The sequence below is a fragment of the Theobroma cacao genome, chromosome 1 (assembly GCF_000208745.1).
Source record: "Theobroma cacao cultivar B97-61/B2 chromosome 1, Criollo_cocoa_genome_V2, whole genome shotgun sequence".
Classification (NCBI taxonomy): domain Eukaryota; kingdom Viridiplantae; phylum Streptophyta; class Magnoliopsida; order Malvales; family Malvaceae; genus Theobroma; species Theobroma cacao.
Window position 1 is genome coordinate 29,008,989 of NC_030850.1, and position 25,466 is coordinate 29,034,454.

General features: G+C 33.5%; 2 protein-coding genes across 3 annotated transcripts; both read left to right on the forward strand.

Moving 5' to 3' along the window:
- LOC18613263 (calmodulin-like protein 11) lies at window positions 13,620–15,577 on the forward strand. 2 transcript variants are annotated; one of them, XM_018115228.1, is made up of 4 exons: window positions 13,620–14,014; window positions 14,107–14,264; window positions 14,373–14,450; window positions 15,130–15,577. In XM_018115228.1, the coding sequence occupies exons 1-4, from the start codon at window positions 13,939–13,941 to the stop codon at window positions 15,262–15,264; spliced, it is 447 nt and encodes a 148-aa protein (XP_017970717.1). In that variant the 5' UTR covers window positions 13,620–13,938; the 3' UTR covers window positions 15,265–15,577. The 2 variants fall into 2 exon arrangements, with proteins under 2 accessions (XP_017970717.1, XP_017970718.1); XM_018115229.1 differs by having other exon boundaries at window positions 13,920–14,014; window positions 14,086–14,264.
- Window positions 23,371–25,466, forward strand: LOC18613265. The gene is made up of 2 exons (XM_018114036.1): window positions 23,371–24,142; window positions 25,219–25,466. Exon 1 carries the CDS (start codon window positions 23,449–23,451, stop codon window positions 24,052–24,054), a length of 606 nt encoding a protein of 201 aa, XP_017969525.1. The 5' UTR covers window positions 23,371–23,448; the 3' UTR covers window positions 24,055–24,142; window positions 25,219–25,466.

Genomic DNA, 25,466 nt, shown 5'->3' on the forward strand with positions numbered 1-25,466 from the left:
CGAGATAAGTCAAATGTGGTGTCTACGTCTTTGCACTATTCTTGATTCTCAAGAATGTACAAAGAGGGGCAACTTAGACACCTCTAAAATAAAAAATAATAATAAAATAATAAAATAATTAAAAAATTAAAAAAAGAAAAGAATAGAGGAATGGCTGGGCGTATGCCCAACCATCCCTTCCCCCAACCACCATGAGTAATGGGGGCTATGGCTACCAACTCTTTGGTGCCAGAACCCCATTACCGGGAGACGAGTTCTTCCGGGGATATCTTTAGGTGAGAAAAATTTTGAGACTTCACCAAAACGTTGGGATGGTCTTTGAATGATTTTCCAATAAAAGATTGCTGACCTCATTATTTAAAATAAACAAGTCATGACATCATTTTACGCTTGCATCATGTGCATACGTAAAACCAAATAAAAAAAAACTCAATCAGCCAATTTAATAAAAATTAGTTAATAAGCAGGGATTAAATCAAAAGTAGGCTACAATAAGATAACTTAAGATTAAATGGTACCGTTCGCGAAACGGGCGTCACGGAGGTGCTAACCCTTCTCTGTGCGTAACCGCACTCCCGAACCTATCTCTGAAAAACATGGATCGGTTCTCGTTCTGTCGACGAACTTAAAATTAATTTAAAATTTCATCGATTAGAATCGGGTTAATAGGTGACCAATCACACCTAGATAAAAAGATTGGTGGCAACTCCTAACCACTTAATTTTCGTCCGCATCTGGCCGTCGGGTTCACGGACCCAAACGTTACAACAAAAGTAAAGGATGGTTTCGAAAGGTTCACACTTGGTATACAGTTGAAAGAATATGAGAGGTTTTGGCATATTTGAGACTTCAACATAGTCTTGACATTTATTAACCTACCACATTCAGAGTCTTTACAAAAGTGCCTGATTTGCTTGATTTTTTTTTTAAAAAAAAAGAATCTTGCAAAACAATCAATTATAACATTGGTCATCGCCTAGACAAAGATCATTGTCTTTGGTACCACATGATAAGGTTAATAAACCTCAAAACTTTGCTTCTTTTTGGACTCAAGTTCTTGAATATCCTTATTTGAATGGTCTTGGGCTCTAAAGTGTTTGAAGAAATGGTTAGAAAATGTTTACAAGGATAAGTTTGTTCCAAACAGTAACCATCAATTCTTTCGAGATCATGTGCGCATTTTATTGCCAAAAACCTTTTTTCCTTTATGACCCTTCTTTCTTTCTTTCTTCCTTTTTTTTATTTTTTTTATTTTTTGTTTTTGAAATATTTTTTTTGTTTTTATGATCTTGAAAATATGTTATAAAACCTTTATTGAATCAACTCTATCACATCATAAAACTTTAAAAATTTTCATTCAACAAAAACATTAACACTTCAATTACAACTCTTAACAAAATCCTACTCATGCCATGCATCTAACTACAAAATAAAAACTCCGAATCATCCATTTTTCCTACAAGTAATTTGCTTAAGACATGTGGCTTTCAACTTTCGAACAAGAGCCCACTCTACGGCATAACCGATTTCCAACGTTTCATAAGCTCAAAAGTCAAATTGCCATCCTTGATGAGATTTTCAATTTTCTGTTTCAATTGCCTACACTTCTCTGTTGAGTGTCCAATTGCTCCCATGTGATAGTCACATTTAGCATTAGGGTCATAATTCCTTGCAGATGGGTTTGGAACTATCTTCATTGGCACCAGACTGAGGTATTGATTCTCAATTAGTATAGGCAAAAGTTTTGAAATTGGCATAAGCAATAGGCGAAGGTTGGGTTTTGGCAATGATTGAGGCATAAGTGGAGGTGTGGGTGCTCTTAGATGAAAAATTGGTTGCAAAATTGGTTGATAGGGATACAGGCTATGGGAAATATGATTTTGAGTGGGGTAGGAAGGTTTGTGTACAAGATGAAGATCGTATGGATTGATGCCCCATGGTTGCACTTTACATGTGATAACTCGTGCCTCCCCTTTCCTTTTCTTTGAGGCATTACAATTTTCCATGTTACTGACACTATTCTCTTCAATTTTACCCTTCTTAATTGCATTCTCAATCATCTGCATATTCAACTCGTCTATCCCTTTCATAACTTTATCTAAACCCTGATCTTTACTTGGGACACTAAGTGAAATGTTGGTCCTATCAAAGACAAATTGGCTTTCCTTCAATGGTCGCTTGAGGCATGGTTCAGTTTGAAGCGATTAAAATTCTTGAGGGTGAATCCCATTGGTTCTGTTGAGACATTCAACCATTTCCATCAATTTAACAATCTGTCCTTTCATTTCTCGAAGATGATGTCCGAACTCTTCTTGATTGCACTCTAGTGCGCTAATCCTTGCTTCCAATTAATGTTCCATATCCTTCAACCCCTCTAACTTAAATCAAATAAATTAGAAAAGAATTTTGAAATTTGACTAAAACCTTTCTAGATGTTTTCCATATATGAGGATTTGTTTTATTCTCTTCAAACCTAATAAAATTATGTGGTTCTTTATTATGGGAATAAATATAGCTAGAAATAAAGAAAATATGAATATATGGATATGCATGCAAATATGTCATGTGAATGAATGCATGAAATGCAATGATGCTTTGATGAATGGATGAAGTGATATAATATGGAGTACCCCCACAATGTAAGAAAATTTAAATGTTGTACATGCAATGCGAGTACAATAAAAATCATTTTATTAAAAATCATTAAAGTGAGAAGTGGAAGATCTACTCAAAATTAAAATCCCCTTTTTTTCTTTTTATTTATTTATTTATTTATCTTTATTGGGTGAGTTTGAATTTTGGGCTGAATCTTTGGCTATCATATTTACTGCTGATTCTGAAGCTTCCACATAGAATTCAATCATTGATTCGTCCAACATACTTTGCACTTCTTTCCGGAAGGGACTACAATCCTGAATTAAATATCCCGCACATCCTTTGTGGTATAAGCAATATGGTCCTTGGAGATTTCCCAAATCATTCATGTCAGGACATTCTGGCCAAACCTCGAGCATGTTAGTCTATACCAAGGCTTCAAACACTTTCTCCATGGGGGTTTTCGCATCCCAAATGCTCATTGTAACATACACCTCCCCTTCAATCGCATTTACCCCTACCTTAGCATGATTTGGCAATGGGTTGTTGTTAACGTTCTGTTCCGGCTTTTTTTCAAAGTTCAGGATTCCTGCCTTGATCAGCCCTTGCACCTTGTATTTGAATGATGTACAATTCTCGATCGAGTGACTTTCAATTCCATAATGGTAATCACAGTGGGCGGAAGGTTCATACCATCTCGAGAATGGTGGTTTTAATGGCTTTATATATAAAGGTGCCACTATATGATTTGTAACTAACTGAGTGAAGAGTTCAGCATATGGGGTTGGGATTAGGTTAAACTACACTTTCTCTTGCTTATTTCGCCATCCTCTTAATTCACTGGCAATATGGTTGTTTGAAGGTGTTGTTTGTTGTGTGGTTGAAACTGTAATGGGTGTGGAAGTAGGTGGGTGGATATTTGTGGGGTAAGGTGTCCGTTGGATAAGAACATATGGGTACAAGTTAGAAAAGACATTTGGCATGGGTGGATATAGGTATGGGCTTTGTGAAGCGATATTCACAATTGGGTAATAGGAGTATGGTGGATATGGCTGGTAAGGGTTGTAGCTTCCTCATTGGGGTTGTCCCGAAGTGATGGCTTGGGCTTTTGCTTCCTTCTTCTTAAAAGTTCCCCCTTTTTTCGTGTGTATCACATCACCTCCTTCTATATTCCCTTTCTTAATGGCAGTCTCTATCATCTCTCCTAAAATCACCATATCAATGAAGTTCTTTGTGGCACTACCGACCAATCATTCATAGTAAGGGGCTCACAAGGTGTTAACGAACATCACATTGGTCTCTTTCTCAGTCAATGGTGGTTGAACTTGAGAAGCCATATTCCTCCATCTTTGAGCATATTTTTTGAAGCTTTCAGTGGGTTTCTTCTCCATGTTTTGTAAAGAAATGCGATCTGGAGCCATATCTATAACATGCTTATATTGAGCTACAAATGCCCGAGCACGGTCCTTCCATGTGTGGATTCGATTGCGGTCTAGTTAAACGTACCACTTTGCTGCAGCACTAGTGAGGCTATCTTGGAAGCAATGTATCAAGAACTTGTCATTATGGGCATATGCAGCCATCTTTCTGCAATACATGGTGATGTGTGTGACCGGGCACTTGGTTCCATCATACTTTTCAAAGTCAGAAACTTTGAATTTTGGGGGTATAACCACCTCTGGAACTAGACAGAGTTCGATTGCATCCATAGAGCAATACATTCCTATTCCTTCTATCATGCGTAGTCTCTCTTCCAAAAGGTCAAATTTCTGATGGGTATCGGGAATGTCCTTCGATTCAACGGATCCACACTTGAGCTTTTCTTGTTCTTTTGGATCATCCAGATCAGGTACAGAGATGGGGTCTGAAGGACTTACCCCTCCAATTGGCCTTTGTTGGGCATAAGTCGGTGGTGGTCTTGTAGGCACTAGCATCTCAAAGAACGGATATTGTCCTATCGATGGCATGGGGATAGACGCATTCCTTGCTGGTGGTGGTGTAAATCCTGGTGGATATACAGGGTTTGTATTGGCTTTTCTCTATTGAACATCTTCTGGTGCACCAGAACTCCCCGCCACTCTCTTCCCTTTATCTGTCGACATCAACTCCAAAATCTTTGACAACTGACCCATAATCTCTTCTTGCTTCTTCTCGATCTTGTCCATTCTCTCTGAGTGTTCGTCCCCCATGATCTTAGAGCGAGCTCTTGTGTTGTATCTGTGTAGGATTCGTTTCTCTAGAATTTTGTTCTTTACGGGCTAAATGGATAAGTTAGAATTTTATGTTGATGAATGCATTGTCATTTGTTATTATTTATATGAATCTTGCAACTATGATGCAAGTGAAATGTGTTTGAAAAGAAAAGAAAAATACGAAAAATATTGGCCATCCAACATTTACAATAAGAAAATCCATATCCATAGAACTGAAATATCCGATTACATCATTGTCTAAAACCATTACATAACTACCAAAAGGAAAAACCAACTTTGTCATATTAGTCCCTAACCATCCTAAGGTGATCGATCAACCGCTCACTCAATTCATCCCTCGAAAGAATCTCTCGCTTGAGTTCTTCGGTCATGTCTGCCATTACTCGCGCTCTAAATGCCACTTCTCTCATCTATCTCAATATCCATCGCATTTTAGCTTATTTCCTTTGAAGACTTTGTGTGTACGAATCATTTCTTTCCCTCATTTGGAAATACTCTAGCCTTACTGCTTCATACTGTGCCTTGTAGCCCTCCATGGTAGTTTTCATCAAGCCACAGTCATTTCTCAACTATTGGATAGTTTGTTCTTGTCTTCGTACCTCGTGCTACAAAGCATCGTTGACACTTTAGAGTTCTTGCATTTTGGCTATCAAAGAAAAATTTACCACGTTCACTTCCTCAAACTTGCTTCGCCACTCATCCCGCTCTTCCAAAGCCATCCATACCTTTCTTGCCATCTCTTTTTTCACTTCTTCTAACTCATCCTCATGTCTCCGTTTCATATTCATCATTTTCTTTTCAAATCTCTTTCTTGTCAACTCACTCTCTAGTAGGACATCTTGAGGTTTTGAGTTTATGGGATGTTTTGATGGATTTTCCATGGGGCATACGATATTTTTCACCCTTTGGTCGTGCCAAGTATCATATCTTGTGGTGACTTCATCGATAAACCTCCATTGATCCACTCGGCACTTTTTCTTCCAATCTTGTGCAATTTTCTCAATTTTCTTTAGCGTTTTCGGCTCTCCATATGTAAACTCTAACTGGTTGAACTGGTGAGTCATGGGCACAAATTGCTCAGATCTGAACTGTCTCCGTACCATTATCGGTGCATAATTAATGGCTCCCCATGGTCCCATCAGCGGCACCCATGGCTTGTCCCCGCATTTATACATTACTTGCATTCGCGGCATCCATGGAGCTCTCTAAGTCACTTCAACGCTCATTAACCTCCAGAGTCTCGCGACCCACTCTTCTTTCCTCTTACAGTCGGGTCATTCACTTTCACAAAACTCAAGGATAGGGCAACTCGTAGACAGATAAGGCTTCTAAAATTTGCTCTCTTTGCATTCGAAATGGCTTTTGATCCATATGGTTAAGAGTTAGGCCCATCTGATGAATCGTCCCTTGCCTTTACGCAGACAGAAATTCAAGGATCTGAAGGTTTCAGCTAAGATGGATGAGGCCGGGTTTATGCTTTTTGTCACCTGATCGAAGAAGTCTATGACTGATACCTCTACATGACCTAGAACCTTTGAGAAAACCACTAAGCGATAGATTGTCATCGTGAAAGCTAGGAGACCTTGTTCATCCTCCATGTGTTTTTTAATATATCCGTTCAAGAAACTCCACAGAAGGCATTATGTGTCCTTTCTTCTTCAGGTGCTGATCCACTTCTACCGTAGTCATTCCTAGCAACTTGGCCAACTTTCACCGGTGTCCCGTCTTTTGGGCCCTCTAATAGATCTTGTCAGGCTGCATGTGATCTATCCGGAGTAGAGAGAAGTACTCTTTTATGGCAGAGGTCATGTCCACCTTGTTAAAGACAAAGCAACGGTATGAAGGATCTCAAAATTGGACGATGACTCGGAGCATCTGGTCATCAACAAGTACATATAGGAGCCATGCAATGTGTCCATACTTGCTCTGAAATTTATCTTGGTGAGCACGTCTCCATTGTTCCCAAATTCCTATCATCTATGTGAAGTCATTCTGCTGAAGGTCCAAGTGAACTCTCTCGGGTAAAGTTGGGATATGTCCTTGGGTTAAACAGTCTCCTTTTTCTTGTTGAATTTGCCTCATCCGTAACTCTATCTCATAGTCATTTCTATATATGTTAAGTGGACTTGCTAATGACGATGCCATGGATGTAACCGGGATCTCTTAGGTTGGATGTTATGTAGCCAATATTTCTCATATATGCAATTACTATGTATGTGAATGAACATGTAAAATGCACATGACAAGCAAAATAAACTTAAGTTAGTATGGTAAAAAGAAAGAATGGAGTGTTAAAAATAATGAGAGAATAATAAGCAATATCATGGGTATTACTGTCTACTCCACGATACTTTATTATCTCGTGGCAAAATTTAAAATAGAGGGAGTGAAAAAAACTCCTTCATGTGTACCTATTTATAGGGCATACTCTCACGGGTATGGCCATACCTAGGGTTAAACTGCTCTCGGTATTCTATATATTAAGCAGGGTTTATAAATAAAGCTAAGGATCCCAAATCGTTCCTCACTATCGTCCACGCAAACTAGTAAGACACCCCAGTCCTCACCCATTACAGGCTTCAAACGAACTAGGTTCGATTTAAGTGGGAGTCTTCATTAGCCCGTGCAGAGGTTATCACCTCATGAGAGCGTAGCTACTAAACTCCCTCTTAAAAAAGACATAACCCGGGTGGGGGGTTTATGCATGAATGCAAAATGTGCTGTGTGTGTGAAGAAAAACATCGAGTTCGGAGTAACAATCTCACATCCCTCTATCCTAAATCCCCCACAATTATTAAAAGCAATAAAGTAATAAATGCAAAATAAATGAATGCACCAAACAGAATATGCAGAACAAATCATTAACACTAAGGAAACATCGAATTATTTAAAGCCTTGGATAACCTATTATTATTTAATAGTTCGACTCTCGACAATCCCCAGTGGAGTCGCCAGCTGTTATAACGTGCAGGTCCGGAAACCCGACCGTCAGACGTGATGAAAACTCTAAAAACTAGGAGTCGCCACCAATCTTTTTTACTAGGGGCGATTGGCCACTTATTGACTCGATTCTAATCGATGAAGCCTTAAATTAATTTTAAGCTCACCGAAAAGAATCTTAAACTGGTCTACATTTTTCTAGATCTAAGTTCGGGAGTATGGTTATGCTCGGGGAAGGATTAGCACCCTCGGGTTGCCTATTCCATGAATGGTACAATTTTTAGATTATTCTATTAGGTTTTAATTTTTTAAATTCATTGTATTTTCTTAGTTATTATTCTCTTATTTTATCTCCTATTCAACCTCAAATGGAATGCAAATGTGAGGCAAGATGAAATGCATGGTATGAGATGAAAAATGTCGGACGAATAACATTTTATCGAGGACGTTCTCTCGGATCCACCCATCATACTGGTGGGATCCGGGGCGTTCTCTCACCTAAGGAATTATCCGAGAAATTCACCTTCATAAATTCGACGAATAAATCCCATCACCGGGGTTATCGTACGTTTTTCTTTAAAAAATAATGTTTTCGTGAATAATGAACCTAATACGAGCGAAAGCTTTTTATTAAAGATGTTTCTCGAGCCCTCCCATCATACTGGTGGGACCCGGGGATACCTTTTTACCTAAAAAATATTTTGAGAAATACCCGCCTTCGCAAGATCCTTGGAAGATCCCATCATCAGGGCTTAAACTCAAAAACAAAAATATTTATATGCAATGATATTCATGACGCAACATATATATATGCTATGCTAATGCAATTATCTATTTTTTTGTCATTTTTTATTATTTAATTATTATTTTTATTTTATTTTATTTTTTATTATCATATTTTCTATTTTATTTCTAATTATTATTTTTTATATTTTACATTTTTTATTCGAGGTTACTCTTATATTTTCCTTTTATAATTAGATAAATTGTTTATGATTCCATTTAATGCTTAATTTTAAATTAGTTGTTGTCTTAGATTTTTATTATTTTTTATTATTTTTTTTATTTTTCTATTTATTTAATGTCATGTATATTGCATTTCCAAAAATTAATTATTGACTATATATTCGAATTATTATTTTTTTTTATCATCATTTTTTTATCTATTATTATTTATTTATTTATTATTTTTATTGAGTAATTTTTGTATAGTCAAATTCTTTATTTATTAAAAATTTCAAGATCTTGAAATCGAGGCCCTCCCATCGTACTGGTGGAGCCTTGATTCGGATTCCAAACCTAGAGAATATGGGCCCGAGATTGTGACTTCTCGCGTCCCGACCGATCATCCCATCATCGGTATGAAACTAAACGATTATTTTATCTATATTAAATAATTAATTATCTTATCCCATTTTCATTATCTCTATATTTTACATAAAACCATCTCTCTCGATTAGCTTGTCATTTACTAATTTTATTCATTACATTTTAATTACGTATATGTTTCATATATTTATTTTTAACAATTACGTGTATTTTTTTCATTTCTCCATATATTTTGTTTTGATCTACTTATATAACTAAATAATTATTTCTACATAATTTTATTATTACTTATCATATATTTAAATATATTTATTCCTATATTTTCATCTACTTCCATTTCTATATATTATAAATCACTCTATTTNTATCTTTTATTCTAATTAAACTAAATTAATTATTCTCCTATCTAAACATTGGACTAAGCACCACCACAAAACCAAATCAAAAGAGAAGCTAAGAATTTACCTTGACTGATTGGACCAGCAAGACCCACTGATCTGCTTCAAGAAAAAAACAACTTCTCCTTCCTTAGAACGATGCCGTCTAGGGGCCCTCCAGAAGTTGATCTTGATATTTTTTACCTTTTCTTCTTCCTCTTTCTTCCTTTTTTCTGCCATTTATCTTACTCTCTCTCTAAAAAAAATTCCATTTTTCTGCTCTCCCACCAGCCCACCAATTTCTCTCCTTTCTCTTCTCTCCCTTCTTTCCTTTCGTCGGTCACCCAAAGGCTTTCCCTTTCCCAGTGCCGGTCAGCTCTTTCTCACTACCCCTCTCTTTCCTACCACTGACCACCCAAAGCTCCAGATCCCTCTAAATCGCCGATCGTCTTTCTCTTTTTCTCCCCTAACGCCGCTCGATCTTTTCTCCTTTCTCTCCTCCTCTATTTTCTGTCGTCGACCACCCAAAGCTCCAAATCTCTCCTAACCGCAGGTTGGCGTCTCTCTCTCTCTCTCTCTCTCTCTCTCTCTCTCTCTCTCTTTATAAAATCGACGACCGTTCAGATCTCCCCTAAACTGCCCTCTTCTATCCGGCGATAGGCGACCCGCAGCTCTCTCTCTCTCTCTCTCAACTCCTTCCTCTCGCCGGTGACCTACCCCGAAGCTTCTCCATTCTAACCGGTGATACCATCCCAACGTCTTTCTCTCTAGCCAACAGCAACAAAACCCCTCATAAAAAAATGAACCAAAAATTCACCCAAAAAAAATTCTCTCTCTCTCACTGTGTGTATTTTCGAATTTTTTGGTATATTTCTTTGATTTTTATGGATTGTTGTGGTTGCTAGGAAGCTTAGGATTTCTGGTTTACCGATTGTGGTTTCTTGGCTGCCTAGGGATTTTTTATAGGGTTTTTGAATACTGGTTTTTTTTATTTTTTGGCTCCTCCCTCCTGGTTGCTACAGTGCTCTCTCCCTTTATACTCGTTTATGGCTTCTGGAGGGGGCACGCTCCACTACTCTGCCAGACGCGAGTTTTTCGAGTCTGGCACTATAGTGGTGGTATTGGCAGGGGCGTTCGCGCTCTGTCAGTACTCTTTTTTTTTATATTCTAATTATTCAATTAATTAATTTTTAATTAATATTTAATTTTGATTTATTATTTGTCAAAATTTAAGTGTCTACACAGTTGTTGCTTGTATCCATTCTAGGATTCTAGCAGTTTCTCAATTAGCAACCCAGTAATAAACTCTTCTTACAAGTTGATTTTTTCAACCTTCAAATCATCCATCAACTTGTGGTATTCATTGATCTGACTCTTGATGTCCTTGTCATCTATCATCTTCCAGCGATAGAAGTTGCCAATCACGAACTTCTGTTTCCCAACATCTTTAGTAGTGTATTTGGCAATCATTAACTTTCATATTTGCTTTGCTTCTTTGTAGGGACTGTATACATCAAACAGCTCATTAAATAGTGTGTTAATGATCGTTTGCCTACATACCTTATTTGTGTACATCCATGGTTCCAACATCTTGACATCATCTAACTTGGAATCAATTAGCGCAAAAGCCACCCCATGAACATCGGGGATTGAAAAAATCCTTTCTTGCCATCTTTTGAAGTTTCTGCCATTAAAAACCTCAATTTTGAAAATATTTGAAAATGGTTTGGCATATGACATTAAAGGCATAGGAGGAACAGTCCATGGAGTGGCAACCATGGTGGAACCATTGACAATAGTGGTGGCAGTAGGGACAGAGGCAGCGATAAGAACAATGGTAGCAATATTATCAATGTGGGAATCCATTATCCTTAAGAATATTAAAAATAAATTGAGATAGAATTGAAAATTTAATAAAACAAATAAAATAGTAAAAAGTTTGAGGTATTGTATCACTATCTTTATGGATAATTTTTGCTATTTTAGAGTATAAGACTCGGTGCAAAAGGACTATAGCGGTTATCTTCAAGGATTCAACAGACCCTTCCTTATATTTTGTATCAATGTGGGAATCCATTATCCTTAAGAATATTAAAAATAAACTGAGAAAGAATTGAAAATTTAATAAAACAAATAAAATAGTAAAAAGTTTGAGGCGTGGTATCATTATCCTTATGGATAATTTTTACCCTTTTGGAGTACAAGACTCAGTGCAAAAGGACTATAACGGTTATTCTCCAAGATTCAACAAACCCTTCCTTATATTTTGTATAAACTAGTAAAGGATAGCAAAAGTAGCAGAAAGATTTTACAGGAAAAAGAAAACCTAACAAGAAATGAAAGGAAAACAAAGAAAAAGTATGAGAATAAAAATATTAAGCCAAAGTACAAAACGTTCACTTGGGCCTAGCCCACGTGCAAGGGAGAAATTTACATTTCCTCAAGGTTTAGCCTAATTTTGTGTGCATGCAAGCTCACTCGTTTTTCCTTACTTGCAGTAAGTTCGTAATGGGTTTTCATATATAATGCACTCACCTCTTTTGTACCTTAACTATGTGGGATGTTTAAATCTTATGAAATACATTATTTTTCAACAACATATAATGACAAGCAATATTTTGATTAAGAACAATTAATCAATTGTTAATTCTAAGTACTTTTTTTGTTCAAAATTTGATTAAATACAATAAAAAAAAGAATTGATTTAAAATTTTTTGAATAGTTCAAAATTTTTCTTAAATATTATATCAATACTAAATTAATCTTCAAGTGAAAAATTAACAAATATGGGATCCTAAAATGAGCATATAACTATTAAAAAATAATAATTTTATAAAAACAAATATTCACTAATCAAGTTTGAGTATAAATAAATTAGTCTTAAACCTTTATGGTAAAAAATAGTTTTAATACAGTTTGAATCTTGAATTTCTTTTCTTTTAGGAAATCAATCTTGAATTGGTCTAAGACTCTTTTACTAATTTTAATTATATATATATGATTAATAAATTATAACTTTATATTGTTTACGTGCAAAATAAAGAGTACTAATCATTTGGACCGAATTGAATTGCTCTTAACTGCAACTTCAAATTTCAAAGTTAAAATTGGTCCAAGCCCACTTATAGTCGACCTGGGTGTGGGCCTGGATGGCCTTCCCTTCCATGAACCGCTATTTGTTTCGGTGGGAAGACTAAAGACCTATAAGGCTCAAACCCTCTTAACTCTTTTTTCAGGTCAACAATCTATATATTTAATTAACAAAATTAATGGCTCCATGAAATTGCATAGGTATGTAATATTACTTTTATTATTATTTTTATTTGAGGATATAAAACAAAAAACCTTTGAATAATTAAATTTTTAAATTTTGTGATAAATAAAACTTTTGATTATAATTTTATATGAAGTAATTATATTTGAATTTGTTTATCATTTTAGTTGCTTTTTTTGTTATTTTTAATCAAAAGTTTTCGACATTCACTTTTGACAAAATAGAAACAAATAGTCTGAATTTAAAAATGAACAATCTCACTATAGGCAAAGGGGATCATTCAACAATAGAAAGGTATAAGTATAGCCAAGTCTAGAAGGGGCATTCTTGTTTGAAACGCGTAGGAAGTAAAACAAGGGCAAAAACTTGAACTTGAACCATAAAAAATAGAACAAGCTTACAATTAATGGATTTAGTTTTGACCAACCCTAACGATGGTCAATGAAATTCAATTCTGCCAAATCACTTGGAAATAAGATTTTATTATATTTGATTTGCATGAATATTCTTTGCTGGATTTTATGGTCTTATAATAATAACTTGGGTTCCAATTAAAGGCATTTTGCAAAATCTGCTATGGGAAACTACCGCTGGATGCTCAATTAATATGAAATCGACTTGAACATTTATTCAATGTTGGCTGCCACTTTTTTTGTCAAATGGCCATTACTTCCATCATCATGGGTAAAGAAAAAGGAAATTAGTAAGGTTTATTTTAGCAAGGGGATTTGCTGACATCCCAATCACATGCTAGAAAAAAATGTTCAAACTATAATCTCTTTGACCATAATTAGTTGGATCAAACACTGTTCCTTTTGTCATACTTAAGGACTTTAATCAAAATAATACGTAGTAATTAAAATAAAGTCATGGTCTAGCTGACTCCAGAATTAGAAGAATGCCCAGTCCAGGCCAAAGAGTTTCATTGAAAATCTAAACCCCCATTTTTGGGCGTTGATTCAAGGCCTCCTTAATTATCTAGAAAGTTTCTGGCTTTGAATGGAATTTAGACTCAAGCGTGTTTGACTATCTCCTGTCACTCAGGCTCATTGATTTCTTACCAACCCCCTCTTTATATGCCATCTTGTAGAGAAGGGCAGCAGCAACATGCACTAGCTTTCTTTCCTTGTTTCCATTTCATTCATCCTTCAACAACACAAGAGTTTCATTAGTTTTGCTAGAGAGTAAAAGCCTGAAAGCTGAAATCATCATGCCAGATACATTAACGGAAGATCAAATTGCCGAGTTTCGTGAAGCCTTTTGCCTGATTGACAAAGATTCAGATGGTATATATCACTGTTTTAAGTTCCCACATAGATCCTAAGCATTAATTTTCCCCCTCTTCTTTTGAACATAGGTGTTGCCCTCTAATGTGCAGGCTTCGTTACCATGGAAGAATTGGCAACAGTGATCCAAACGTTAGATGGAAACCCTACAAAAGAAGAAGTTCAAGACATGATTAGTGAGGTTGATGTTGAAGGAAATAGGACCATTGATTTTGAAGATTTCTTAAATATTATGGCAACAAAAATGAAGGTAATCCGTTTAGAAAGACTTGTCAAATTTTCCTTCAGTTTATTTTGGATGCTTGCTGTTCTCATCGTTTTCTGGAAACTGATAATAATGCAAACATGAATCTCACAGGAAAACGTGGCCGATGAACTGAAAGAAGCTTTCAAAGTATTCGACAGGGATCAAGATGGATTTATATCAGCAAATGAGGTAAACATGCCTGCTATAACCTTTCTACTTGCAACATTTGGATTGAACATAATTCAAAATTAACAACATTAAATCTGTATCTGTGAATATTTGGTTGGCAGCTATTAATATAAGTAATAGACTGCCAATTAGATCAAGCATTCAAGGCTTGGGTTCTGTTATTTGTCATCTCATGATCAATTCTCAACACAGTTTCTCTTTTATTGCTTTTACCAAATAGTTCCTCAGTCTTTTAACTCCCCAGGATACTTGAAGTTTGAATGAGTCTAAAAAGTCTAATACTACTATTCTACTGAATATTCACATGAACTTGACAGCACACCAGATTTTAGCTCTGTTCCACGTCGATTTAATAAGGCTTTTCTGGTTTTCTCCCACATATGGCAGTGTCTTTTTCACATTCCAAATGGTTTGTGATGTCAGGCACACCATTGTCTCAGCAGATGATCTCAATGATTTGCAACATAGACCTACCACCCTTCTCATATGAGATACCTACTTTTAAGTCTTGAGTTAAATATATGTGTAGGTACTTTCTAAATTAGCCAGAGCTGTGTTTATTTTCTTGCTCCTTTTCCCTCCCACCAAGGAATGTCTGACTACAAATTCTTCACTTAAATATGAGAAAATCAGTCTCGATCCATCCACTAACCAAATCCCATATGTAATTGGTGTGCAGTTGAGACAAGTAATGATGAATTTGGGAGAAAGACTGACAGTGGAAGAAGCAGAACAAATGATCAAAGAAGCAGACTTGGATGGCGATGGACTTGTCAGCTATGAGGAGTTTGCCAGGATGATAATGGCCTTCTGAAATGGATGGAAACCTGAAACTGGCTTTGGAATTGTAAATTTGCACCTTCTTTCTTTCTTTCGTTCTTTCTTTCTTTCTTTTCTTCGTTGGACATATTTCTGTCCCTTGGTGGGCAGCTTGTGCTATTGTTGTTAATTACTCCTACTACTACTACTATACCTAAAAGAACTGTTGTACCGCAAATAATTGTAAGCGTACTTAGTACAATATAATGATGAATGATTAGACAATTTTCAGGTCTACATAGATGAAGCAAAGTATGGGAAATGAAAAAGAGTGTGTTAAATTGAAAACGTGTTCTGTTTTTTAATCAGTTTGTGCACAATTTGTTTAGGAAAAGCTGATGCTGATCAATTCAAAATTTCAGCTACCAGAAATATTGTAACTATATTAATAAAAGAAAATAACAGCTTCCATTACCATTTACCATTAGCCATTGTTTTCAACTTTTGCAGCTTACTAATCCCAACTTGAACATTGACAAAGTTTAAAGAAGCACATCCATATAACACCAGGGAAGTAAAAGAACAGGACATACAAATTAAAGCCAACTTTTAGTATAGGCCTGCTTTCTTTGTAAGAATAGGCCAGTTTTCACCTTAGCAAGATCAATCACAGTCCATGAGTTGTTTCCGGAATTATGCAATGTAAATCAGTAACTACAATGCAATGTTGTTTGGTTTCAGTGAGCTTACTAACAGAAATCAAATTGAACTTGAATGATGGAACACAAAGCACATTTTGCAAGGTTAAAGAAGCTGTTAGCCTAACCTTTCCTACGTGTGTGGCTAAGGCCTTAGTACCAGTAGGCTTTTGCACCAACATGTTGTGAACTGGTTTTGCATATGTGAAGAATTTCAAGGAACAACATCTATGGTCTGAGGCACCAGCATCAATGGTCCAGGAGTGATGATTAACAGCATATACAATTGTTTTCATAAGCTTGTCAAACATTGTGTTTTGTGCATTTAAACGTGTAGAATGGGAATCATACCAGCTATTGTTGAATTGACCGGTAAAGCTTTCTGCTGATGGATGTTTGAAGCGGGTGGATGATCATCAAAGCTTGTTCCATGTTCATTGATGAATGCCACGAGAATCTGCACCTGATTCTTAGTGAGTGATAGTTGAGACATGGTGTTGATAGTATCCTTATTCTGTTCTGATTGTGCACTAAGAACAACGCTGTTCACTGATGAAAGAGGCCTCTTTTAAGATTGTTCTTGCCTTTTGTGAATTTAAACTCAGCAAGAAATTCTATGAGCCTATAAGGCTTCTCCTCTGTACGGACTGTTTCACGGTAACGACTACACACCAGATCAATCTGATTCTTGCTTTTCCACAACTGGTCATAGCAGAAGACTCAATGAGAGGCCGTGATTGCAGGTGCAAACTTTAACAACATTGAAAAGTGGATTATTAAAATATTTCTTTTACGAAATGCTAATCAATTTATTAAAAATATTTTTTTAAGTAAAATACAAAAAATAATTTATATATTCTTAACTACGGGAAATCCCTTAACGTCATTTGCTTTTACGCGGATGGTATCAAGATTTTTTATTTAGGCTCTTTTTGCTAATTGAAAATAATTTATCGAAAATCAAATATAAAATAATTTACAATTTATTTTTTTATTTGTAAAAATTTTTCCTTCATTTCAAACACTCAAAATTATTGAAAATTTTTTTAAAATATTATGAATATTTTTATGAATATCCTTTCATATTATGTTTATCTAAATTTGATTGTAGATTAGATTGAATTAAAATTAAAATTTAATTGTTCCATCTAATCACCTAGTATTATCTTTATCTTGTAAATTCTATCTAGATAAGGGTTATTAGCTTATAAATAGACCTCTCACTTTATTTGTAAATACACACTTGAATAAGATCTTTTTACTCTTTCTAAATACTTTTTCTCAATCTAAATACTTTCTCTTATAGTTGTTATTTCAAGTTATAATTCATAACACGTTATCAATACAATTCTCTAACACTCAAATTTTGGTATTATTTTGTTCTCATCATCTTCAAGCTTCAAAATGATTTCAATGATTGAGTTTGATTTCTGGTTTTAACAAATCAGGTAAGTATTGGTATTATTTTGTTTTCATCCTTTCGCCTCAAAAGGCTTTTAATAGTTGGTTTTTTATTTTTTATTTTAGAAAATCACGTAAGTGACTTGATATCTCTTTATTATTTTTATTCTCTAAAAATCAACCTTAAAATGAATTTTACTATCATGTATTATATACTATATTTTATACTTGGATTGGAAAGTGAATTTGTTATCATATAGCTACTAACGAAAAATCATAAATCCTTTTATTTCTTGAAGTGAATGTGATATCATTTAACTATTATAGTCATGAACATGAAAGAAGATGTCATAATAATTTACATTAATCACTATTCTAATTATAATTCTAGGAATAACTTTACCAATCACTATTCTAATTATAATTCTAAGAATAACTTTACCCATCAAAAGTGGATGAATACCTTTACCCATCAAGAGTAAATGTATAACTTTAGTTATACCCATTAAGAGTGAATGAATACTTTTAACCCACTAGGAGTGGGTGAATAGTAAAGAGATATAAAAAAAAGATAAAAATGTATAGAATAAAAAAATATAAAAAATATTTGTCATTAATGTGGCATGAAAGGCCATTAGTCACGTTCCTGTTATACGTCGAAATATATTGTTGAACTTTATCAAGCATCACTAAGCATTACTGAATGCTAAAAACTTTATCAAGTATCACTGGGTGCTAAAAAGAAAAAAAAATGATGAACTATATCAAGTATAACTAGATGCAAAAAGAAAAAAATTTATCGAACCAAATTTTGTTCAAGATGATTTTACTTATGGCCAAGTTGATATAACACATCAAGATGTTGTAGATTTTCTTATTCATCATAAAAGAGGAATTGATCATCTGATTGGTAATGGAAACATCCAAAAATGAAATTTTTTAATAGTTTGTTAGTATATTTTAGAAGCACAACTCTATGAAGATACTTTTATATGTTCTCATTATATTTAAATGATATGTTTTTATTATGTATTTTAATTCTATATTTAATGTTCTTTTATATTAACTTGTAAGTTTCTTATTGTATATATCTCTTTCATTAAAAAAATATAAATATTCATCTTGTTGGATCTAAGATTTATGATGTAAATATATGTCTAGCAGATATTGTTATAACACACATTATAGACAAGAAACATTTTTCCTACTTGACAATGGAAGAAACCGCTGTCAATACAATATCTAGTAGTATAAGATTAATTGAAGACTCCAAAAGAGTCAATATTTTACTACCTTGAGGAACAAAATTCATAATAGAAGATATATTATTTTCAACATCACAAAGATATTTGTTAAGTTTTAAAGATATTCGTTTGAATGTATATTATATTGAGACAACAAATGAAAGAGACAATTAATACCTCTATATTACATTTATTTTCTCGGGTAATAAGTGTATAATAATAAAAAAAATTACTCATTTTATTCTCTAGATTGTACTATACAAATATTAAAATGATTGAAACTCATGCTATAGTAAACCAGAAGTTTACTAATGATTTTAATTTTTAGTATGACCTGTTAGGTCATCTTGGATCAATAATGATGCAAAAAATTATTGACAATAAATGTAGTCATCTATTGAAAAACTAAAAAAATTTTTTATCTAATGAATTCTCATGTGTTGCTTACTCTGAAGATAAATTAATTATACAGTCATTACTAGCTAAAGATAGGATTGAATCTTTTATATTTTTCAAACATATTTAGGGTGATATACATGGATTTATACATCCATCATATAGACCATTTAGATATCTTATGGTTTTAATATATGCATCGACTAGATAGTCACATGTGTGTTTATTATCAACTTGCAATTTAGCATTTGCAATCATTCATTTGCAAGCACATTTTCTTGATTATATAATCAAGACTATTCATTTTTATAATATTGGTGAATTTACATCATAAGTCTTTAATGAATATTGCATATTAGTGAAATAATTGTTGAACAACTTGTTACTCATACTCATACAGAAAATGATCCAATAGAATTGTTTATTAAACACTTTCAATTGATTGTAAGGCTATTACTTATGAAATCTAAACTCCCAATTTTTATTTGGAGAGCATGTCATTTTGGATGCAGCAGCATTTGTACATATTAGGTCAATGAGTTATTATAAATTCTTCCTTATATAATTAGTTTACGGTCAGAAACCAAATATTTTTCATCTAATAATTTTTAGACGTGCGGCATATGTTTCAATTACTCTATCACAATGCACAAAGATGAGTTCTCAAAGGAGATTAAGAATATATGTTGGATGTGAATCTTCATCTATAATTAAATATCTAAAACCATTGACAGAGAATTTATTTGAGGCAAGGTTTGTCGATTGTCATTTTAATGAAATAATTTTTCCAACATTAAGAGGAGAAAATAAATAGTTGGAAAACGAAATATCTTGGAGTATATTATTATTATTATTATTTTGTTTTAATCCTCACACAAATCATTGTAAACTTGAAGTTCAAACTATAATTCATTTGCAAAACATAGCAAATCAATTGCCAAATATATTTACTGACCTAATGATAATAACTAAATTTCATATACCACTTGCAAAAGCTCCTATAAATTAATGTCCCTATAGAACAAGACATGCCAACAGTATGGGAAACCAATTGGTTCTATAGATAAAATTCTCAAAAAAAAGGAACAAATATTCAAAAAGGTCAAAAAAAGAAAATATAAACTCTAGAAGAGATCTCTGACATAATTTCAGAAGAAATTAACATACTTGAAATCACTAAAAATGAAAAAATCTCAATAAATTAAGTCATGATGGGAAAAAATGAAACTGGAGTGAAATAAACATCGACGATATTTTTGTATTTAATGTAGCGCTCAATATTATGAAAGAAAATAAAGATCATGAACTTAAATATATTGAAGAATGTAGACATAAAAATAATTGACCAATGTGTAAATATATAATCAAGGTGGAATTCACTTGCAAAACATGAAATTTTTTACTTGTAGTCCGTACGCCAAATGGTGTAAAACCAGTGGAATATAAATGGGTATTTGTATAAATACAAAATGAGAAAAATGAGATTATAAGATATAAAACACGACTTGTCACACATGATTTTATCCCAAGACCTAGTATTGAGTATGAAATGATATATTCTCTATGGTGGATGCAATTACAATATTAACTAGTTTGGAAATAAGTGAGAAGATTGAACTGCGTCTAATGAATGTAGCTACAACCTATTTATATGGCTCACTTAATATTGATATTTATAAGAATATCCTTGAAGAATTTAAGTAGCCTAAAGCACAAAATTTGAATTCTTAAGAAATTTATTCGATTAAATTAAATAAATATATATAGATTAAAGCAATCTGAACACATGTGGTGTAATCGCTTTAGTTAATATTTGTTAAAAGAAGGTTATAAAGACGATCCTATATACCCATATGTTTTATAAAAAGATTCGGGTCTGTATATGTTGATAACTTGAATATTATTGAAACTCCTAAAGAGTTATCAGAAACCGTGAATAACCTAAAGAAAAAATTTGAGATGAAAAACCTTGGAAAGACAAATTTATGTTTGAGTCTTCTGATTGGGCATTTGACAAATAAAATTTTTGTCCATCAATCTAATTATATAGCAAAAGTGCGAAAACAATTTTATATGGACAAAACACATTTATTGAGTTTACCAATGGTTGTAAGGTCATTAAAAGTGAAAAATACCATTTCTAACCTCGTGAAGATGATGAAGAACTTCTTGATCTTGAAGTACCATATTTTTATTGTAATCGAAGCACAATGTATCTTGCTAGCAATACACAATCTGAAATATTATTTTTTGTAAATATTAACAAAATATAGTTCTTTTCCAACTCGAAGATATTGGAATGAAATTAAACATATACTCCAATATCTATGAGGAACAATAGTTATAGGCTTATATTATTCAAATGTATTAAAATCATATTTAATTGGTTATGCAAATGCAGAATATTTATTTGATCCACATAAAGATTGATCCCAGACAGATTACTTATTTACATATGGAGGTATGGCTATTTTATAGCATTTTGTAAAACAAACTATAGTTGCTACTTCTTTCAACCATACAGAAATTTTAGCAATTCATGAGATAAGTCGTGAATGTATTTGGTCAAGATCTGTAACTTAACATATTCGAGAATCGTGTGACTTGTCAACCAAAAAGAAAATTCCAACAATATTATATGAGGAAAATATTGCTTGCATACCCTATATAAAGGAAGGATACAATAAAGATGATAGGACAAAATATATTTTGTCAAAGTTCATCTTCACTCATGATTTTCAAGAAAAAAGTGATATTAGTGTTCAACAACCCTGTTTAAGTGACAATCTAGCATTCACCAAAGCCCTTCCTATTGCAACGTTTGAAAAGTTGGTACAAATGATTAGAAATCGTTTTAAAGATCTTAATTAATGTAGTCATTAAGAGGAGTAAAATACGGATTTTATTTTTTTCTTTCATCAAGGTTTTTCCTACTGGATTTTTCTTGATAAAGTTTTTAATGAGGTAGTATTTCAAAAGTATATTCTTGAAAAGAATTATGTACTTTCTTTCTTTCACTTGGATTTTTTCCCATGAGATTTTTCTCTAGTAAGGTTTTAACGAGGCATATTCTTAATACAATGGATATTTAAAGGGAAGTGTTATGAATATTTTTGTAAATATCCATTCAAATTATATATACCTAGATTTGGGTGTAGATTAGATTGGATTAATATTAGAATTTAATCCATCTATCTAATATCTTAGTATTATTATCATCATCTTGTAAATTCTATCTATATAAGGGGTTATTAGCCTATAAACAGGCCCCTCACTTCATTTGTAAATAAACACTTGAATAAGATCTTCTTACTTTTTCTAAATACTTTTTTTTTATTTATCATATAATTGTTATTTTAAGTTATATTTTATAACATAAAAAATATTTTTTGAAAAATATTTTTATGCGTTTAAACAAACTCTTAGTGTCTTTCGTCTAATTAAGTATTAACTTTTTTAAACAAAATATCTAAAAAAACTCTTAAATTTTTTAAAAAATTCAAATAAGTCTTAATTTTTTTATTAAGTTCAATCGAGTGCTTTTACTTTTATTTTGAGCTAAATAAACACTTATACTTTTATTTTGAGTAAAATAAGCTCTCATGACTAATGATTTAGTCAAAATATAATTTGTCATTTTATACCGTATGGTGTTGATGTCGTATGCTAATATATTGTAATTGATAATGATATAACATGTTAATTTAATATGATAACATGATCATGGAGATATAAAATGACAAGGGCAGAAGAGAGAAAAATTGGATTTGTGTTGAAGAATGGTGATTTGCAAAAAAAATGAGAAGAAAGCAAAATCGATTGAGAGAGAAGTATTTCTTGAAAAACTGACGTGTTTTTAAAAAAAGAGATAATCTTAATATTCTCCTATCAAAAAATACCTCAATCTTTCTCTCTCAATCGATCTCCCTAGCCTTTCCTTTCCTCTGCAAATCACCACTTTTCAACACAAATCGCAATTTCTTTCTCTTCTACCTCTATATGCAAAGGGTATTAAAATAAAAAAAAAGACCGACCAAATACCCTTTATGGTAATTTTAATCAAAATTAAAACTTTTATGAATTGTTTTGCCAAACATCTTATGTATAAAAAAGAGTTTATGAATTTACCAAATCACTTTATAATAGTTTTTAAATTAAAAAAATTTATTTTAATTATTAATTATAAATTTTATTTTATATAAAAANCCAAACATCTTATGTATAAAAAAGAGTTTATGAATTTACCAAATCACTTTATAATAGTTTTTAAATTAAAAAAATTTATTTTAATTATTAATTATAAAATTTTATTTAATTTACAAAGACTTGATTGAGTATAATAAAAAAATAAAAATTTATTTAAATAGTTTGGAGAATTATTTAAACATTATACCAATTTTTATGAAAAAAAAATATTTAACTTGAAAGAGTTTTTTTGTATTTGCTGAAATGGTACCCTGAAATTTCAGTTGAGCTTCTTCATCCATCTGTCGGTGAGGGATGGACCCTTCCTTACCCCAAAACCTGACGGACTACTCCGCTTCCTCAACAATTATAAAATTCGACCGCCCCATCCCTTTACTCCGGGGCCCCATCCCAGCCGGCTCCTCGGACGACCCTTCATCCGGTTCATACCTCCTCGCCTTCAAAGACCTTCCTTCCTGGGCCGCCGCATACAAATCCTGCCAGTCCAAAATCATATCTCAATGTGAGGAAGGCGCCAGAATCGGGTGCGCCGTCACCGCGTCCAACAAGTGTAAACGTCCCTGGTGGCAATCTCTGGTTGGGTGGAAATCAGTGGACTTAAAGGAGAGAGAGCGCTGCGAAGATCGTGAAATGGAAGGGTGTTTGGTCGCGGCAAAAGAAAAGTGCGTCGGCTTCGCTAAGGAGAAATGTACTATGCCGTTTTTGGACGCGAGAATCGTGGTGGGGGAGAGGGAGGTAAGGAACATAGTGGTCGGGAGGATGGTACTTGTGGCGTCGATGCCGGAGGAAAGTACGTGGCACGATTTGATTGGGTGGGTTAAGTTGGGAGAATGTGAGTTTACGGTGACCAATTATAGAGCGAGTCACTTTCTGAGATCTAGTGCCCGATTACAGACGTGAAAGTTGCAGATTTTTTGTCGAATTTTGAAGCAGTTGCAACCTTAAACTGACAATTGGTGCTGTTGCGAATAGGCAACGCTAAGCTAAGGTATGTTCAAAGTTTAAAGTTTTTTCTTTTTGGTTCAAAATGTTCAATTTGAACTTTAAACTGACAATTCTATGAGGTTTTATCTGTTTTTGACGGTTGGTTTGGGATTTTGACAGATACATTTAATTTTCAAATACTTTAAACTCTGATGAAAAACCGTTATAGAATGTTATTTTCTTAAATTTATGTGCGTTTGTCATTGGAAATGCTTTTGCAGACTAATGTTCCTTCTATACATTTTTGAAGGTTCAATTTGTTGTTGTCTGTGTGGGGGTTTTTGTGATTATAAGTTTGATCTAGCTTCCAGGCAGTGGGATATATACACACTTACGTCTTGTCTCACCTGATCGATCCTTTTTATATACTCTTTATACTTGTATGATTGGGTTTTTATTTCTGTTGATGCAATTACCATCAACAAATATACAGCATAGCTTTTCCCACCAGTCCATGGGGATAGAAGAGGGAGTGAAAAAGGTTACAGCAGCATATGCTAGTAATATTTTTCGACAAACACAGGAAGTGCAAAAGAATGTACATTGGTGTGGAGACTAACTCAAGACTGTCTTAATAATTTCTGTAAATGGTTTGATTCTGTAATGCATAATGGTAGTTGAGGAGAATATGAATATTTGATCAGTTATCAGGAATTCTTGACATTCATGACATTATGGGTTTTGTATTTCATAGCAAATGATACTAAGTTCATAACTGTTTCCTTTTTACCACCATCACTGTATCAGCTCTTCTTATCAGCACAGTAGCACTGTTAATACTGCATCCACCTTTCAAACCACTTTCAATGTTATTGCTGCCTTGCTATTTCATATTATCAATCGCTGCAACATTTATATAATTTCATTTTGCACTTAGTTAATCACATCATCTTTAAAAAAAAAAAATCCTTCATCAAATATCATGGCATGACCATCTTGCATTTATATGATTTAATTTTCCCTTTTCTGTGGGATCACTTGACACTTGGTCATATGTTTATAAATGGTCAATGAGTTAAGCTCCAATACAGGTAGCTCTTGTTTTTCTCCCAAGTCTCATCTGTTCCCTTTCTTTCATAGGTAATCATTGGGTGGAATAAAGAAATTTTTGGGGGCCGGGAGGAAACGAGGTTGGCTATTCTACAATGCACTTTATGGTAATTCCATTATCTCCTATACTATGGTACCATAATATGAAGCCAGTAGTTTGAGTAAGTTATGACTTATGACCCCATTCTGATTCTTTGACTTGGTGGTGTCCAAGTATTAAATGCTATAATCCCTTATGTAATCTAGATTCAAAGTGAAGGTAATTCTGTTTTTGCCAT

Bases quoted from the DNA above. Each gene is read 5' to 3' on its own strand.
- LOC18613263 (XM_018115228.1), top strand. From the start codon at position 13,939: ATGCCAGATACATTAACGGAAGATCAAATTGCCGAGTTTCGTGAAGCC. The intron at 14,265-14,372 runs GTAATCCGTTTA...TGAATCTCACAG, and splicing joins TTATGGCAACAAAAATGAAG to GAAAACGTGGCCGATGAACT. The intron at 14,451-15,129 runs GTAAACATGCCT...ATTGGTGTGCAG, and splicing joins GATTTATATCAGCAAATGAG to TTGAGACAAGTAATGATGAA.
- LOC18613265 (XM_018114036.1), top strand. From the start codon at position 23,449: ATGGACCCTTCCTTACCCCAAAACCTGACGGACTACTCCGCTTCCTCA.